At 38.9% G+C, this 18,401-nt stretch overlaps 1 protein-coding gene across 1 annotated transcript; it reads left to right on the top strand.

The window, feature by feature from the left end:
• The first annotated feature begins 1,979 nt into the window (after positions 1-1,979).
• On the top strand, positions 1,980-17,093 carry LOC109479477. Its single transcript, XM_019781445.1, has 4 exons — positions 1,980-2,014; positions 2,504-2,588; positions 8,026-9,493; positions 17,044-17,093. The coding sequence occupies exons 1-4, from the start codon at positions 1,980-1,982 to the stop codon at positions 17,091-17,093; spliced, it is 1,638 nt and encodes a 545-aa protein (XP_019637004.1).
• Positions 17,094-18,401: the final 1,308 nt, after the last annotated feature.

The following is an 18,401-nucleotide window of genomic DNA, read 5'->3' as shown; positions in this document are numbered from 1 at the left end:
AGAGGCAAGTCCTCCGATCGTGAGTCAGGGCCGGGACGGAGGGTGACGAGGAATACACCGTGCTGTATTGTATTTCTATCATATACAGTAATCAATCTTTATTGCGCAACAATTGCAACAGGTACAATGTATGGCAAGTATAGACAAGAATAACAATACTAAAATCTACTTCTAAATGACTAACTCTAGACGCTACGCTGTAATTGTGTACTATGAGTTATACAATATATATGGGACATGGATACAGTATTAACATTCATTCGAAGTGTCATAGATGATATGGTTTCTTTTCTGAAGAGCGGAAGATATGAATTGGCCTATATATAAGGATATTGGTTCAGGACATGACATAAGTAAATTAAAAGTATCTGAGCTTGTTCTAGGTAAAGTAAGGTTTGAGTTACGTGAGATCATGTTCATAAGTGTCAGCCTTTCTTCAGTGTACGTGGGACAAAATAATAGAAGTGAAATTCGTCTTCAACATTGTGTTTACATGTAGGGCAGCGTCTCTGAGTGGCTGGTACATTCTTATAACGACCTTTTTCTATTTCTAAACAATGTGCACTGATTCGCAGTTTGGTTATGTTAGCAACAAAAGATTTGTTTTGGATTGATGAGAGGTACTTCTCAAAAGTGAAGTCCGTTTTGAATTTAATATAGGTTTGTAGTTTACTGTAATTTCTTATGTTTTGCCTCCAGCCAGAAACAAACGTGTCTTGCAGTCGTTGTTTGAACACCTTTCCAAAATGCTTGGCGTCAACTGTTGGGTTTAGCCAAATATTTTGGAAACCGTGTCTACATAGCATATCTTGTATATGTATTACCCAGTCCTGTTCTTGTTCTACAGCGATATCATAGGCTTTTTTAACAATTCTATCATTAGGCAGGTGGTGCAGTCTGAGCCAGTATTTGATGAGCTTACCCACCCAAGAAAACGCACCTTTCCATACAAAATGGGCCACAATCAGTTGTCCCTAAACCCAAAAATGCAACAAAATTAATTCCAACGTCCGAATTCTTTATTTGAATTTTCGAAAGCGGCGCACGCGATTAGGGCAAAACGTGTTCGAAATTATTCCATGGAAGCCCAGGCCGTACCATAAAGTACGGCCCGGTCCGGAACACCGTCATCGAACGTTATCGAGGGTATTATTTGAATATGTAAATGGGGGAGGGGGCGTGCGTGCGTATGTCTTGCGTATGCGCGGGGCTTCGGAAGATGGGTTTCCATGTACATTTGTCTCTGGCTGTCTCCCGTGCACTGTTTTGGTCCAGGCGGACAGTTCGTCACATCAGGTCCGCCGTGGTCACCCTTTGGGACGGTACCATGTGGACCATGTTTTTCACGGTTCATACAGTGGCTTGAGAAACAATATAATCTTCTTAATACGTTCATGTCTACACACACAAAAAGAAAAACTCGTGGCTTACAAACTATTGAAAGGATTAGGAAAGAAAAGACAAGACTCAAACACACAGACACACTCTGTAACAGATTAACGTAGTCTTTCCTATTACAATAGTCAGGTAGCTTATATGGATATACATGTAAGCCCCTTGATGTAATTGTATAGAAAAAAATATGTTTATTTTACGGGCACACACATATAGAAAGAGAGAGAGAGAGAGATGGAGGGAGAGAGATGGAGGGAGAGAGAGAAATCGAAACAACAGCTCCATTTTTCATAGAGGAAATCACAACGAACTGTACACAGATCTAGAGCAGTTTAATTTGACAAACCACTTTGTGCGGCGTTATTAGGCTGTAAAGAATTCCATTTAAAACTTAGCATATCATCACTACATACATGTATCAGCTAATAATATCAGCACAACATAGGACTGACGTCAGTAGCGTTGCCATGGCTACAGACTGAGAGGGTTGAAAGAACTGCGGCACGTCGTGAAGAACAGACCAGGAACGACAGGGTGAGGAGACAGCAGCTTTTCTTTCTATCTGACGAACATAAGATGCAGAAATGAGATCAAACAACCGCCGCCGCCTTATTCACCGGTAAGTCAACATTTATATATGGGACATCGGAAGAACTGTGATATACCCAACGATATACAGTTGCCTAATGATTTATATTGCCGTTAGTCTTGTATATACGAACGCTCATTTGTTGTTTTGTCATTGTTATACCTGTAATTTGTATTCTATGTCAGGGGTTTGATTAATATTAGCTTCGGCTAGAGTTTCCACCTTTGTGTCTTTTACTATGTCTTGTACTTTGTTTTTTCAATAAATAATAAAAAAAACCTGTGATTTTCACCTTTAAAGCGATCCAATGAAATTTTAGGACATCAAAACATGAATTTTCTGGTTATCCTTTTAGGCCACACCGACTGACTCAATTCTGTGGATGACATCCGCGCGCGCATTGATTTTCCCCTGGAAACCTCGCGCCTCCACTGGTCCCCTCAAGCAGTGGGAAGAACCCCCCGTTCAAAATCCTGGCTACGGGCATGCGACTAATTTTCGTATCATTGTTATTTCCAGCGACTGCTGGCCGTTTTCCGAGCTGTTCTTGTCGAGGCGCGGCACCGCTGTCACCAGACGCCGTGGTGGACGCCCCCCGGAGCCGGTAAGAATCCTTCTCACTCCGTATGATTCTTTAATAATGCTATGTTAGTTTGATAATATGGATGACATCCACGCGAACATGAATTTTGTTCGTTTCCAAAACAAATGTTTTTAAACATACTGTTAACCGTACAAAGTAGCTGCAAAGGAGCAAATATTTTCCGTGAATTAAAAAAAAAGCAATATTCAAAAACGATACTTGTGTTCCGAAATGCCAAAATCCATCCCAAAGGACAAGAAGAAAATGTGAAGAAATTAAAATGAAGAGTCTACTATTCACCATGCAAATAAAAGTTTGTTTTACCTTTATGACCACCTGGATTTTAAAATGAAGGAGACGTTTTTGCTAAACTTTTTTCTTCGTTTTGAATTCACACGCTCACATCAGTTTTGGGGTTCCAACAGGGATGTCAACCATAAAAACAAACAAACAATCCATACAATCAACCTGGCCTAGACTGCTAATTGCCAGATTTCAGTCGGTCCAACGCCTTGATATACACTTCCGTCAATTTTCCTTAGCCTGGAGTTCGTTTTATTCAAACATTTCGTGGTGACGACACACTCAAGTTTTGTCAACTAATTTTGTACCGCCACCAACGCAGAGGCAGATACAGGACAATGCTCATTTTCACTTGAGTTAAGTGAAGAAAGTCGTGTAAAGTGCCTTTCCCAAGGGCAAAAGATCGGTGGCATGCCAGGACGCAAACCCGGGACCCCTTACTTCGGGCACTCGACCCCACAAAGTGCTATCCTAAAACTACATATAGACTGCCAGAGACTCGGCACCATATTTTGACCTACCGTTCCGGGATTGGTTGGCGTTTTTCTTCGGGGGGAGGGGTAGGTTTCTGATCGCAGGTAAATCGCACAAGCTTACAACTCAAGCTGCCTTCCCTGGTGCGTCTTTCCCGGAACAAGGAAACTTTAAGGCGGCCAGAGTTCTAAAAGGTAGCAGAACACAGTATTAATGGGCGACCCCCGGGTCGATGACGCGGGTATAGAAAAGAGTGCGTACAAACGTCTTGAAGACTGGGTAGCAGGTTTTGTGCTAGAGGCAGCCAAATGTCAAATGCAGTGTGAGGTACCGAACCATGTCGGCTGTCAGACTGATTTGGATTGTGTAGTTTTTCCCGTTCGTGTATAAATACGCCAGATTACGCAACTGGCCTTCCGAGTGATCCGGCTGCAGTCTACTTGACCCAGGTAGAGGTAGATTTCAAAGAGAGCGTCACAAGACAATACGCCGACAGGATTTTTTTGTTTTTAGATATTTTGTAGGTTATACCCTCATCTCAAACATATTCTTTTTTTTGTACTTCTAAAGTGCACCCTATTATAATTTTTTCCGCGTTGAAGTGGGCCACTTTGCAGTCCTTAACCATAGAAATCCCCATAGGGCGAAAACCGTGTTCTGCTACCCTCTAACGTATGCGATCTACGTGCGATCAGAACCCCCCATCTAAAAATACTGGGGTCGTGCCGTAGCGGCAGAGTGCTCGACTCGGAACCAAGAGGTTTGAGTCCTGACATGCCACCGATCTTGTGCCCTTAAAGGCACCTGACACGACTTTCCTCACTTCGCTCAGGTGAAAATGAATATTGTATTGTCCCCTGTGTTGGTAGCGGTATTAATATAAGTTGAAAAAACCTTGAGTGTGCCGTCACCATGTCTTGTGATGACATGTTGGAATATATAAAAGAGGAAAACGCACACCGCTCCGGGAAGGCCAGAAAAGGGAGCTTGATTCTAAGACATAGCTTTTTATCTCATTTATTTAGTACGTGAATTTATCTTCACTGGAAAACGTGATAATTGAAAAAAGTCGTGATAATTCTTTCTCTGATAGTTATCCCCTTTTTTTCCATATCAGAACTCTACATACAAACTCTATATGGAAAAAAAATGAGATAACATGTTCTTATCTCATTTTTTCCATATTTTTTCCAAATAAAGATTGTATGTGGTAAAAAAATTGACATAACCTTTCAAAAACTACTTATCACAACCTTTTTAAGTTATCTCGTTTTTCCCTTAGAATAAAAATACGTACTAAATAAATGTGATAAATAATAAAGTCTTGATTTTAATCATCGCTTCATAAAACAGCAAAATTAAATAAGGTTTATTTTCTACTCACATTGAAGTTAAGACGCCCGCTTTTTGGAAAACACGCCCTACTCATTTTTTTCCTGGTAACTTTCTTAAATGTTATCAAATTTGCCAATTCCAGAAAAAAAATAAAATTGGTATGGCCTTATTTTATTACAAAAGAAAACTCAGCTTCCTCCATAAGTTAGCGTTGACAAAACATTACGATTTCCAGTATATAACAATTTTAAACTTACAAATCAGTTTTCTATCTGCTTTTATATACACCACGACATCACAACAACCACATATAGCAAACAGACAATTAAGTCGCACACTTTTACATAAAAGATATGAAATCGGACAAATTCCTCCTCAAAATTGGATTGTTTGATCTTTGTACTATTCTTTTAATGATATCCTGCTGAGATCTCAAAACTAGTGCGGGAGGTAAAAATGAATCAAGCAAAAAGAAGTGCTGCTAAACAACAGGGATATTTAAGCCAGCGTAAATTTAAACCACAGAATGCAATATTTCAAACAAGCAATACTTAGCATTTTTAGTAGACTAGGTAGCTTGAGCTAATTTTTAGGATCTATAGCTACAAAATTTACACGACGAAAATCCGGTAAGATTCGCTTCTCAGTCCAAGTGGTGGTTTTACAGACTACTCCTTGCAAACGTAAATAATTTCATCAGGTTGGTAAACGACTGAATAGCTGAGTGCACTGAGTGCACTATGCACCAAGCAATATCTAGTGTCAGTGCACAGTAAACCAGTCAGTATTGCCCTGATGAAGATAACGGAAGGTCATCGAAACGTTGGCTTGAAAAAATGAATGGTTGTGATAGAAAGAACTTTGCTATTTACTCCTTGCAAAGTTTTACCGGGCCTTCATTCCGTTGCTTAACATTTCGTCCTAGCCTGGATGCCAGACTCACGGTAGTCAAATTTGGGCCCGAATCTCCAAATCTTCCTACAAAACGGAATCATATTTTATCTGACGTAATTCCAACCGAACGTTTGTTCTATTTTGGGTCACCCGCGGTCAATTGTAGCAAACTCGCAACTTTTTTTTACATGAGCACCTCCTAACAAAAACAAAACATTTTTACAAATATAAACTGATTTTGGATAGTGCATATCAACCGTTTTTTTAGTGGATATTTAACATGTAAGAAATTGAAGATCGTAATTCTTGTTTAGGCCACACCAAGTAAATTTTATGGATGACGTCCTTTGGAGACCCTAAATCTAATGCGAGAGGGCGAAAAAAAAACCCAAGAAGGGCCCTAAAAAACAAGATGCCTAGATAAGAAATATTGCACTGCTGACAGAACCGTCCTGTCTGTTAATAGTTCCAAAAACGGCACTGTTTTGGAACTATTGACAGGATTTTTTTCGGTGCCATTTTTTTTTTCATTTTTGTTTTCATTTTTTCAACCAGGCACAGGCTTTCGGCGTTACGGGTTTCACGTCAATCTGACGATTTGCGGCTCTGTCGTGACTATTTGGTCATAGTTACAGGAAGCGGAATTTCTTGTTTTTTTCTAGGAACAGGCCAAAAGCAATGCGCGCGTGGACGTCATCCATACAATTTACTTGGTGTGGCCTTATACGGATATAAATGTTCCCATGCCCCTTTCCAAGCGCCATGGCGTGCATAAAACATGGTAATTTTGATCGCAGCAAAAATTAATTTATATCACCTCAAAAACGTTTTGAATTTAAGACAAGACATAAACCTCGGCCTGTGATGGAAGTGTTGGTTTGTTGAAAGATGGTGGCACTCTTGAATTACGTGTCTTCAAAAATAGCATTTGGGGATTTTTTTCAAAGTAGCAACACATAGAATTGGAAATTAAAAAAAGGCCGACACGAAGCTCAATTATAATGTCTATCATCATTCTAATATAATTTGATGAATATACGACATTTATTATATACGTGACTATAAACACAATTCACTGACCCGAGTCCGGATTTTCGTTGTAGAACAGACAATTGGTTATGAGTTCGATCCCCAGCCGTATAGTAGTACATACTGCTTTCTCTGATTATAATTAGCATTTGGGAAAGAGTATGGGAATATGTATGCAGTATGGGAAAGAGTATAACACACATGTAATAATTGCACAGCTATGTGGACAAAAGCTACTGGACCAGGGATAGAGGCCACCCTGGTGTGGGAAGAAGTTTAACTTTAACTGTAGCCTTTGTACTCAATTCCAAGGTAAAAATGTTAACTTTTATTTCATTTTTCAGGAGAGCCAGCCGGCTGGTTGTCTGTCAGCCTTGACTGGAGGGTAACAACCCTGCACCAGACAGCAGCACAGGCCTTTATTACATAACATAGCTGTTATATTATATAGTTTTATATCTATAGCATGATGTTAAATGTAATAGTTGTTTTCTCCATGCTTGTGAGTGGTGCAAGTTTAGACCCGACATGTTTTCCTGGGTGCAAGAACACAAAATCCTGGTCATCCTGTATTCCTAATTACAGGCACCGCCCTAGCCGTCACGAGGAAGCTTGTATATTATGTACCGAGCAGTCAGTACTAAATCTAAATACTAATATCTCCTCCCAGCAAACCTCAACATGCCTTCCTAACAACTACCGTGTAGCGGTTCGAGGGTTCTCGTTTGGGACACTGTCAGTTCAGAAACTACGACCACCTCAGCAGTCAAACGTAGTTTACCTTGCTCTCATTAAGTTTGGAATCACAGATTTGGAACAGGGTCTTTTGGCTGAGTTTCCTTTATTGCAGTCATTACGCCTTGACTTCAACAACCTGACCTATGTCAGGCATAACTGGTTTGGTATCAGGTTTCAATACCGGCGTTTCTACTACCTGTCTTTGTCACACAACTATATTAGTAACATGGATTCAAAATTCTTCCAGAACCTTACTTCCCTGCACACGTTGTTACTGGACAGTAACTCTTTGCAAACTGTTCAGGCATCTTGGTTTCACAATTTGAAAGAGTTAAACACACTTTCCTTGAAATCAAACTCTATCAAAACCATTCCTTCACAGGCGTTTAAGTCACTGTCATGGCTGATGGACCTAGACTTGAGCATGAATGATTTGAAATGTTTGTCAATGGAAACTGTGGCGGGGCTGCACAGACTAGACAAAATAACACTCGGTGGGAATAGGCTGCTAGCCCTTGATGATTCTGTTCAATTGGTAATGAAATGGAGACTGAACTTTCAGTATTATGAGCACCATGGTCAGAGCGTTGCAGTAAGGGTTGACGAAGTGCTTTTCTGTATCACTGAAGTTTACCAACTGAAGCAGCTTTATTATGTCCAGATGCAACATGACACCCACACACAGGCAGCTCGGCCAAGGGTTGAACCAGACAAGCAATGTGATTTTCTTCAACTAAGAAGAGAAACACAAACGAAGTACAGCTTACCATTAATTCTCATTTCAGTAAATAACACAGAATCAGGCATCAAACCTGCTCAAAACATCACCCACTTGTGCCAACAAGCTTGGGAGAATGTCTCCACTGTAAAGGTAGCGTTACGGGAAAACACTACTCTGCAGATTGTTCCCATGAGTATAGACGGGTCCTGCCATCCCCAAATTGTTGCTATAGCTGTTTCAGATGTCATATCTAAAGGCAATTCGACCAGGCCATATGCTCAGGAAGAAATGACTAATGTTACATGTTTGGTCAACACTTGGGAGGAGGAGACCCACAAACATGTCTTCACCGTGCCTTTGTCCAGCACTCTTGGTGGCGCCGTGTGTGCAGAAAACATCCAGGCTACACGGACTGTGTCCAGCACCCCTGATGGCACAGTGTGTCCAACAAAGACCCATGCCACATGGACTCCTAATAGTACATTGTTTACGAGAGAGAAGATGGCACTGACCACTAGACAGCCTAAGATCAAGACAACAAGGTTAACCTTGAATCATAGAACAAGTACATGTAGTCCCTGTCCAAATGAAACTGTGAAAGAGAGATCCCCACATGTAGCAATCATCATAATGGAAACTGTAATAGGGGTGGTACTGGTAGAACTGCTTGTAGCGTACATTATCAGAAGACAGTGGTGTTGTTCACTGGGCGACCAACAAGGCCACCTTGCGGGAGCCAATAGTACACCACCTAACAGGACTACACAGCAGTCAGGAGAGCAACAGTACAGTGAAATTCCTGACGAGTACTACGACCAGCAAAACACAGCGACATCAACCACGTCGCAGACTGATCATGATTATAGTCAGATTCCTGATGGCTACTTCAACTACTACAACACAAGACCAGGAGCACAACATCAAGATGGCAAGGACTACTCTGTAAGGTTTAACACTGCCGCAGCTGAGGTGGCCATTCTTTCATCAACTCGGCGGGGTTGCAAACACCCATCCTACAATACAGCCCCACAAGTCTGTAGAGACCCACAGAATTACCAGATACCTGCACAAGGACGTCGGACTAACATCAGAACACCCAGAATGCCTGAAACAGGCAGCAGTGGCCACCAATATATGGGTTTGCTTGGTAACTGCAGACATAGCAGGAGACCGCTATCATACCCTCAGGCAGTTCGTGTGCCTCAAGATGACAATGACTACTCTGTAAGATTTAACACTGCTGCAGCTGAGGTGGTCGTTCCTTCATCAACCCGACTGGGTGACAAACACCCATCCTACGAAACAGCCCCACAAGTCTGGAGAGACCCACAGAATTACCAGATACCTGCACAGGGACGTAATACAAACATCAGATCTCAAAGAATTCCCGTAGCACGCAGTAGTAGTGAGCCACGATATATGGGTTTGATCGGTAACTATAGCAAAACATTGAGAACTGCAAAGTTCAGAAAGCAGAGGATGCATCTGTACAATGATTCCCGTACCCACCCCAACAGACATCAGATTAGCACAAAGTACCAGTCTGCACTCACAGCTGAACATCCAGAAAGCTCAAATAACCCAAACATGTCATGTCAACAGGCTTCAAAAGGGGTCATGACCATTTCTCAAGGTCATGCACTGGAACGGTTTGAGCCTGATAGCAAACGTCAAGTTCAAAGGTCCCTAACTCTAGGCATGGATGTATCTAAGTTAATGAAGGCTAGGTCAACAAACAGAACAAGTCGTCGTCGTCAGAGTGTTTAGATATATCATCTGATCGAAGGTCATCACAACAACATACCTTCACACAGGACCCTTTTTTTTAACCTTCTCCCCACTGCCTAACCCATAAATAATACAAATGCCTTAGCACGCTAAAGTTTTACATTTTACTGCCTGTTGAGAAAAGGCGTAAATTCTGCCCTTTACCAAAATTGTTGCACGAGCGACTTCACAGAGAGCAAGCTTTTGATACTAGCTATTCAAATAATTCTCAGCCATACACACAAACAAATACACACACACAAACACAAACACACACACACACATACACAAACAAACACACACAAACACACACACAAACACAGGTTTATTTGCAAAGATACTCGTGTTATATCTGCACTACATCCAACTGTGTTACAAATAGCACAACTTCTCTGTCACAAAGCTTGGCTCAGACAACTGCATTGATACTTTTCCATAAGTTTTCCTTTCAGAGGTTAAGAAATTAAAACCTTGCACCCTGAAAATATAGATAAAATAGAAAATGTGGGTTTTGAATAGACATTGTTGATCTTGCACCCAGGAAATATGGATGAATGTTGAATTGGTCTCTTACTGAAGACAATTTGTTGTCTAATGATGTTAAGCGTAGGAAAAAGTGATGCCATGGCAGGGGTGACATTTAATAACTGTAGCTTTGTGAAGTAAAACATGTATAATAAGGGGTAGAAAGTTCCTCTACCAGAGATTGTGATATTAAAATCAACACGTGTAAATATTGCTCACAGAAAATATGGATGGATGGAATTGATCTCTTGCTGAAGACAATTTGTTGTCTAATGATGTTAAGCGTAGGAAAAAGTGATGCCATTGCAGGTATGAGATTCAATTATTGTAGCTTTGTGAAGTAAAAATATGTAATACAGAAAATTATTGATTTTCAATAGACATTTTTTATCTTGCACCAAAAAGTATATGGTTCGATGGAACTGGTCTCTTACTGAAGACAATTTGTTGTCTAATGATGTTAAGCGTAGGAAAAAGTGATGTAATTGCAGGTATGACATTCAATAATTGCAGCTTTGTGAAGTAAAATATTGTGGTACAGAAAATATGGATTTTAAATAGACATTGCCGTTTATCTTGCACCCTGGAAATATGGATGGAATTGGTCTCTTACTGAAGACAATTTGTTGTCTAATGATGTAAAGCGTAGGAAAAAGTGATACCATTCCAGGGATGGGATTCAATAATTGTAGCTTTGTGAAGTAAAATCTTCTGTTTAAGAAAATTTGGATTTTAAATAGACATTGTTGATCTTGCACCCAGGAAAACGTGATTCCATTGCTGGGGTGAGATCCAATAACTATAGCTTCGTTGATTAAGCGGTTTAAGTAAATGTCAGAAAAACGTGTTTACTATGTAGAACTTTATTCCATTCAAAAACAGATTCCATTTCAAATATGGCATGTAATACATGTAGAAATATATACATGTACAAATATTTTGTCTGGACAAAATTGCTAACAACATAATGTACACATGACAAACGTTACCTCCCTCTTAGCACGTTGCTAAAGAAAAAAACTTACATCATTATTTCTAGATATTCTTGATACAAAAGCAAAACATGTAGCTTGCGGAAAACCAAACCAAACTTTTGAGTACAAAAATGTTGAAAATGTTTTGGACTGATCATATATCATTATCATATATCATGAATGAAAAATGTCATTACCTCCCTCTGTGACGTTTCTAAAAATTGATGAAATGAGACATTTAATACTAATGTAATTGAATGAAGATTTTTCAGATACAAACGAGAGAAAACCTTAGCTTGCATTTATCATCATTAATGGTGTTTCCCCTAACTACATACTAAGTCCTATCAAGTCCCAAATTGCCATAGCAGGCACTATATAAGCCTTCAAGGAACTACTTTGATTCTCATCTTAAAAGTGTGTCAAATAAAGTAAAACATGTAAAATCATTTTAAGGTCTTGTTTTCTTACTCTATTAGCAGATAAAACATGTACGTAGTCCTAATTAATAAACAACAGAGTAAACAGCAGCAAAAAATTAAAAAAAAATTAATAAACAACTGAGTAAACAGCAGCAAAAATAGAATAAAGAAATATATAAAGAAGAATTGGGTACAGAAACTTTATATAATGTAATCTTGCAAATAATGGACAGGTGGTTTCTGTATGTTAAGTAGGTAGTTTAGATGGAGATCAAAGTCTTCGGTGTTGATAATAAAAATATCAGTATAACAGTAACAAAAATAACATACAGTGCACGAAAAGTCGGATTTACCAATTGTAGTCGAGTAATGTTTACCCTGTACACAATCTCTGGCTTTACAATAGAAGTCAATAAAAGTCAAGGACGTTAATTTCATTTACAATTCTTGTGTCCAGTTATGTTTATATACAAATCATTACTGAACTTTACTGGTATTAAGTACTAGTGGTATTGGTAAATGCGACATTTCTTGCAGTAATATCAAGGACGTTAATTTCATATACAATTCTTTTGTACAGTGATGTTTATATTCAAATCATTACTGAACTTTATTGGTATTAAGTTCTAGTATTGGTGAATGCGACATTTCTTCCAGTAATAGAATGTTCACTGCTACAACATTAAAACTGAACTAGCTTTGTCAGTCTGGTTTTTATGTTGTATTCCGTGTGCTTTTCTTGTTTACCATGTATAAGTTTCTTTTTTATACGCCATTCTTCCTACCCAAATACTACATAAGGCCATGTTGATTTGATTGTATGAATGACACCCTCTGTTAAAGCAAAAACTCATGCGAGTGAATTAAAAAAAATTGACCCCCAAAAGTTGCCTTCATTGATGACAACATCGTTGTCATGAAGGTTGAACAAATGACTACGCATTCTTCGCATTTTCTTCTTTTCCTTTGGAATTAAGTTTGGTCATTCTAAGAGTTAGACATATAGTAAAACGTTAAACTTTATTCCAACACACTATTTACAGGGATCAAATTTTCAGCGACCACTGTCGCCTTCATCAGGATAATTAATGACCAATCACTTCACAACGTGATCTCGCGAGAGTTACGGTTTACAAACACGTGACCTTATTCGCACGAGACTTTACTGATACGTGACGTAAGCAATTATCCTGATGAAGGCGACAGTGGTCGCTGAAAATTTGATCCCTGTAAATAGTGTGTTGGAATAAAGTTTAACGTTTTAGAATAGCCCATAATGGGCTAAAGGGTATCTCAATAAACTGAAACTGTCGCTAGACAATTGTGGCGTCATTCCCACAGCGTTAGCCATACAACACACTGCAACACAGACCGTAACACAGCCCAATTTGAAACAGAATAATTTTAATTCTTGAATGAAAGAAAACTTAATACATTCCACAACTTATTGATCTCACAGCACAGCATGTAATTTCAAAGAGAACAATCTGTGTAACCTTTAAAACAAGTGCTTCTGCAAAAGCTGACCATTTTCGCCGCTTACAGGCTTACAGTTTTTACGAACTGGTGGATGGTTGAGGAGTATATGGTGGTGGAACGTACCGTAGTGCAATGCATTCTAGCATTTTCCCCATCCTAGCATTTCAATTTACCTAAGTTATATAAATGGTTCTAGTTCTCATCAACATTGTATATAATGAGAGAACATGCACTTCTATATTTCAACTCTTTAAGTTTAAAACATTACAAAAATCAAGAATATAACAGTTTATAACCTGTTTTCTCTCTTTTAAGAGTCTTTTTAACAGAATAAAAAAATGAGACACAAAAGTACATTTTAACTTAAATTATAAGTAACGTTAATATATATATATAATTTTATTCAAAATCTCTTCTATGGCTTTGTCCCCAACATCTAAGTTTACAAACCTCGTGACATTCAACCAGGGCTTTAGCCAGCGCCCGTTTTACCGTCAATTGACGGTATTTTTTCCCGTCGGACGGTAAAAATTTAAGTCCTTACCGTCAATATTGACGGTCAAAAATCGTGGGTGAAGACATTAAACTTAGCAAAAAATGTAGCGAATTTGAATGAGCCACGGCGCGGGGTCTTTCCAAAGCGCGTCGCGTCTTTTCAAAACGCCGCGGGCCCACACATTTCGTATTTAAATACGGCGGGAAACCTGACTTCAAGGAACGTGCCGACGTCTGTTAACTCGGTTCTTTTCTTCAATGTTGCTGTCTGTTTAAACAACATGTGCTAACGGCCACATAAGAACAATGGCTCGACTCAGACTCACGCTGGTAACTGTACATGACAATAAGATAAATAAACAACATGTGGCAACGAACAAAGAAATATCAAACGTTTTGAAAATATACTGTACTTGAATTTTCATACCATCGCAAGAAAACGGAGATCGATCTACGCAAAGTGGCTTTATCATTTATATAAACTTCGTTAAACCACCTTCGAAGACTTGAGCGGCAGCATAAAGATAAATTTTCTGGAGCCGATCGCTGAAGCAAGTTTTTGCCGGCGTACGTAACTCCCTCCGCGGCAAAATCCCATATGCCGTAGCGAAATCGCGTCTCAGCACTTCCCCAAATCAACTCCATGGTCGCTAAAGTCTGCAAATGAGGTTAAACTTCCTCATTTCGGTTGAGAAGCGAAGCTACTAGTATAAAATCATGTGCATGGCGGCCATTTTGTTTGCTACCCGAAGTCTTCCGAATGATCTAAATAAGGAAATCGTCGGAAATCTGAGCCACATCCCTCGCTGTCGGCATGCGCTCGGGGCTGGCTCGGTGGAAATCGGAGGCTGTGACGTCAGGACTAGGTTTATTTGCATGGCTCGAGAAGCCGCCGCGGCTTGAATCGCAGCGGGATTTGGGCGCCGGGCGGGTCAAACAAAGGGAATATGAAGTTGTGAGGACCATAGATTTTTTTTTCCATTCTTCAAATTGCAGATTGTGTAATTTTTATCCTGCAATCCTGAAAATCTATCTGCAAATTGCAGACTGAAGACGGGTATTTAGAACACTGAATACATGAAGTGTGCGGGGGGGCATGATGTCGATCACCGGATGATGATTTTTTTTCGCGTTGACCCTGATTCAACCCTAAAATAATACTCGAACAGAACTTCAAAAGTCATCTTTTACTAATCATATATAATTGTTTACATTATATCATTTGATCAACCTGATCTATTAAAAATTGTCAATGGAAAATACCTTGCCAAACAATGCAATACCTATTTAAGTTAATGAAACACTCACTCATTAATTAATTAATTTCCTAAAATACAAAAGACATGTTGGTGAAAGTTAGTCACCCAGGTAATATCAATAGTTCCACGGACAGCTATGTAGGCCGGAGCTTCTATTGCGTGCGATCTACGTTGGTCACGAAATAACCCCCCCCCCCAACCACACACACACACACAAACACCGATCCGGGAACGCCTGAAAAGGAGGCTTTTAATAAGCTTTGCCTGCAGCGCCTTGATTGGTCGGGCGTGTGACCCTCTGGACTGCCGGCTAATGGAAATCTGAACATCTAGACTAATCCACACTGCTAATGCTCATTGACATAATTTATGCAGTTTATTAAATCCTTGATTACTGTGATTATAGACATGTCTTTATCAACATTTTTGGCAAATAATAAAATCAAGTTATTGTTCAAGACAAATTAAGTTTGTTTTGTCAGCAGCTTTGTTATGCAACATTAATAGAACTATGATTTTGAAATTAGCAACCATAATGGAAAGTATACAAACGTCCAAGGCATAAATGGTAAAAAGTGCACTCGCAACAACGACATCTAGCGACATGCGGCAACTCAGCATGTCTGCATGGCCGTCGCAACAACGACATCTAGCGACATGCGGTGACTTAGCATGTCTGCATGGCCGTTGAAGGGTCGAACCGTCGAACCATCCATGCATCCAACGTGCCAACTCGTCTGAGTTACCATTTTCGCGCATGCGAAAATGGTAAAAAAAAACAATCTATTCATGTCAATCAAACAATTTTTGAATTTTTTGAACCCACACCTTCTACATTTTCAGGGCCAGCAACTTTATTATTCATATTATAGGCAACCTTTGTTGTTTAATCTTATCAAACCCAATATTATACATTTTTTTAAATTTTTTATCCTCCTACCACTTGTAGATGGTTGATAAATGGTCGGTAGATGGTTGATAAATGCACTATCATAATTATGGTTTATAAATGCACTATCATAATTATGATAAATTTAAAAATTTCTTTATCATAACACCACAAATCTAAGTGTTCTAGCCCTAGGAAGGGAGCTGGGAATTTTCAGACACCCCTTTAAACAGAAAACTTTCAATTCACAACAAGTATATACTTTTTTTAACCAGACTAATAAACTGTAGGTTACTGACCTGTTTGGCAAGTTGAGTTCTTCTTGTGTTGGACCAAAAATGATTTTACATAACATGATAATGTGTCTTCTACCAAAACATTTTCCATTCTGACATTTTTTTTCATTTTGACAATCGTTAATTTTTTGTAACAGTTACAAAGATGATGGAACAGAATCTCTGATTATTCCATGTTACTGTTATTTTAACACTCAGTATGTTCACTATCATTTCTGTACAATCCTCTATTGATAACAAGACTAACACAAGTCTTAGAACATTGGAGGAGAAGACTAGAAGATTTTTTTTATGAATATTCAGATACTTGTAATTTCTGCTATATGATATTTTGCAATATAACAGTAAAATGAGAACATGTTAATTCATAGTAATTATTATTTACATACATGTAATAAAACGATACTAAAGAGGCTGTAATGTAACAGTTTAGAAACTTTGAATTATGAATTAACATCTTAAGTTGTAATCAAAAAGGTACACTTGAAAATACCAATATATAGAAAGAAAATTTAAAGAGGTCTACTATCAAGAAAGTCCTGGAGGTGTGCAAACTAAAATCACACACAGATATAAAGATGTTCAGGAGAATGCCTTCTTGATAAAACAGTTTCTTTATGTGGCCGTCTTGAAGAATTATGAGAATTGATGTTATATATGTCACAAGCTAAAAAAATTGATACTGGTAGATTTAAACTGAACACACTTGTTCCAACCCATCCCATTGAGCAAAACATTAAACTGAAAATTGTATGGCCTAATACAGGTACATGTACACATACATGTATTATATTCGCCAGATATAATCGTATAATTCTTTTTGCTGTATTTGAAAAAGTATAGTCAGTATTACCACCCCTTACTGTTACACACCAGGTTCGCAAGGCACGTGGCAGCAACAGCTAGTTTCACCTCCCAAGCCATGAAGAAAATTAAGCACCAAAATTGTTTCCCTTTTTCTGAGATATCTGATAAGGAGCTTGACAGATGTATCCAATACGATGATGGCATCTAGTATCATCCCACATAGGTTTACCAGTTGGCTTGGACCAGTACAGCACACACTTTGAGCCTGAAAACCACGCCGCGGCCGCACTCTCTGGCTCTCCTGGATTCCATCCCTACCGAAAAAAGAAGTTTGCTTAGTTTGCTAAAAAAGACAAACTTATCTTTATCCTCATTGTACCTGAAAATGGCTTAAACACATTTTCCACGATGTTAAGTAGGCAACATGTGTCACAAATTCAAAAATGTAGGTTGTGGAGAATGTACATTGTGATTGACAATAGGTACTATCATAGCTACTTATTTAATACACAAATCAACAAGAAGTCTGTAGCAGCAACAAGCAACATTGCATTTGCCATAATTATGGCATGAAAATTTTTGTATTATATATGTATATCAATATTATATATAGTTTACCAGTGACCCTCTCTCTCTCTATTTATCTATCTGTCTATCTATCTATCTATCTCTCTATATATATATGATATAGATATATATAGATATAGCTATATATAGATATAGCTATATATATATATATATAGAGAGAGAGAGAGAGAGAGAGAGAGAGAGAGAGAGAGGAGGAGAGAGAAGAGAGAGAGAGAGAGAGAGAGAGAGAGAGAGAGAGAGAGATGACATTGTGATTTATAGAACCAAGAAGGTTAAATGTTTTCTTTGTATTCTGTATATTATTCGGTAATTTATTGCACCAAGGAGGTTTAAAATCAACCTCTTTGATAGGACTTGTTCTCAACTAAAACTTTATTGTCTGAGGTACTAACTTGTTGTCCCCAATAACTCTCCTAAACAACATTACACAGGTCGTATCAACATACCTTGTAGTCCTTGTGCTTTAAGTATACCCGTCTGCCCATTGCCAGGAGTTTTCTCTTTTTAGACCAATCCAGTAGTCAGAATTCTTTCCAACCGTTCGTATCAGGCGTCTCAGAGCGAGGTCTAATTCCCTTGTCTTGGGCATGGCTAGTTTTGCTCCATCAGACTTACAGCCTGCCTCGGCTTCACTGTACTTCTTTCGGAAAAGAGAAATCCCGATGCAGGTTTTGGCGAGTAGTCGGTAGCCTTTCCTGCACATAGCTGAAACAACCACACATGACTTGAGATCAGTATTGATTATAATTATTGAATTTCAGTACATCTGGTAACTGTTTCTTTATCATTCTGTATATTAGCCGGTGTAACCGCCCTTTGGCACAAGCTTCACAGGAATG

The sequence above is a fragment of the Branchiostoma belcheri genome, unplaced genomic scaffold, assembly GCF_001625305.1.
Source record: "Branchiostoma belcheri isolate BF01 breed outbred unplaced genomic scaffold, Haploidv18h27 scaffold107, whole genome shotgun sequence".
In the NCBI taxonomy this organism is placed as follows: Eukaryota; Metazoa; Chordata; class Leptocardii; order Amphioxiformes; family Branchiostomatidae; genus Branchiostoma; species Branchiostoma belcheri.
The sequence above is the reverse complement of the archived record's forward strand: the minus strand, read 5'-3'. Positions and strand labels throughout refer to the sequence as shown.

Bases quoted from the DNA above. Each gene is read 5' to 3' on its own strand.
- LOC109479477 (XM_019781445.1), top strand. From the start codon at position 1,980: ATGAGATCAAACAACCGCCGCCGCCTTATTCACCG. The intron at 2,015-2,503 runs GTAAGTCAACAT...TGTTATTTCCAG, and splicing joins CGCCGCCGCCTTATTCACCG to CGACTGCTGGCCGTTTTCCG. The intron at 9,494-17,043 runs GTAACTATAGCA...GTTACACACCAG, and splicing joins ACGATATATGGGTTTGATCG to GTTCGCAAGGCACGTGGCAG.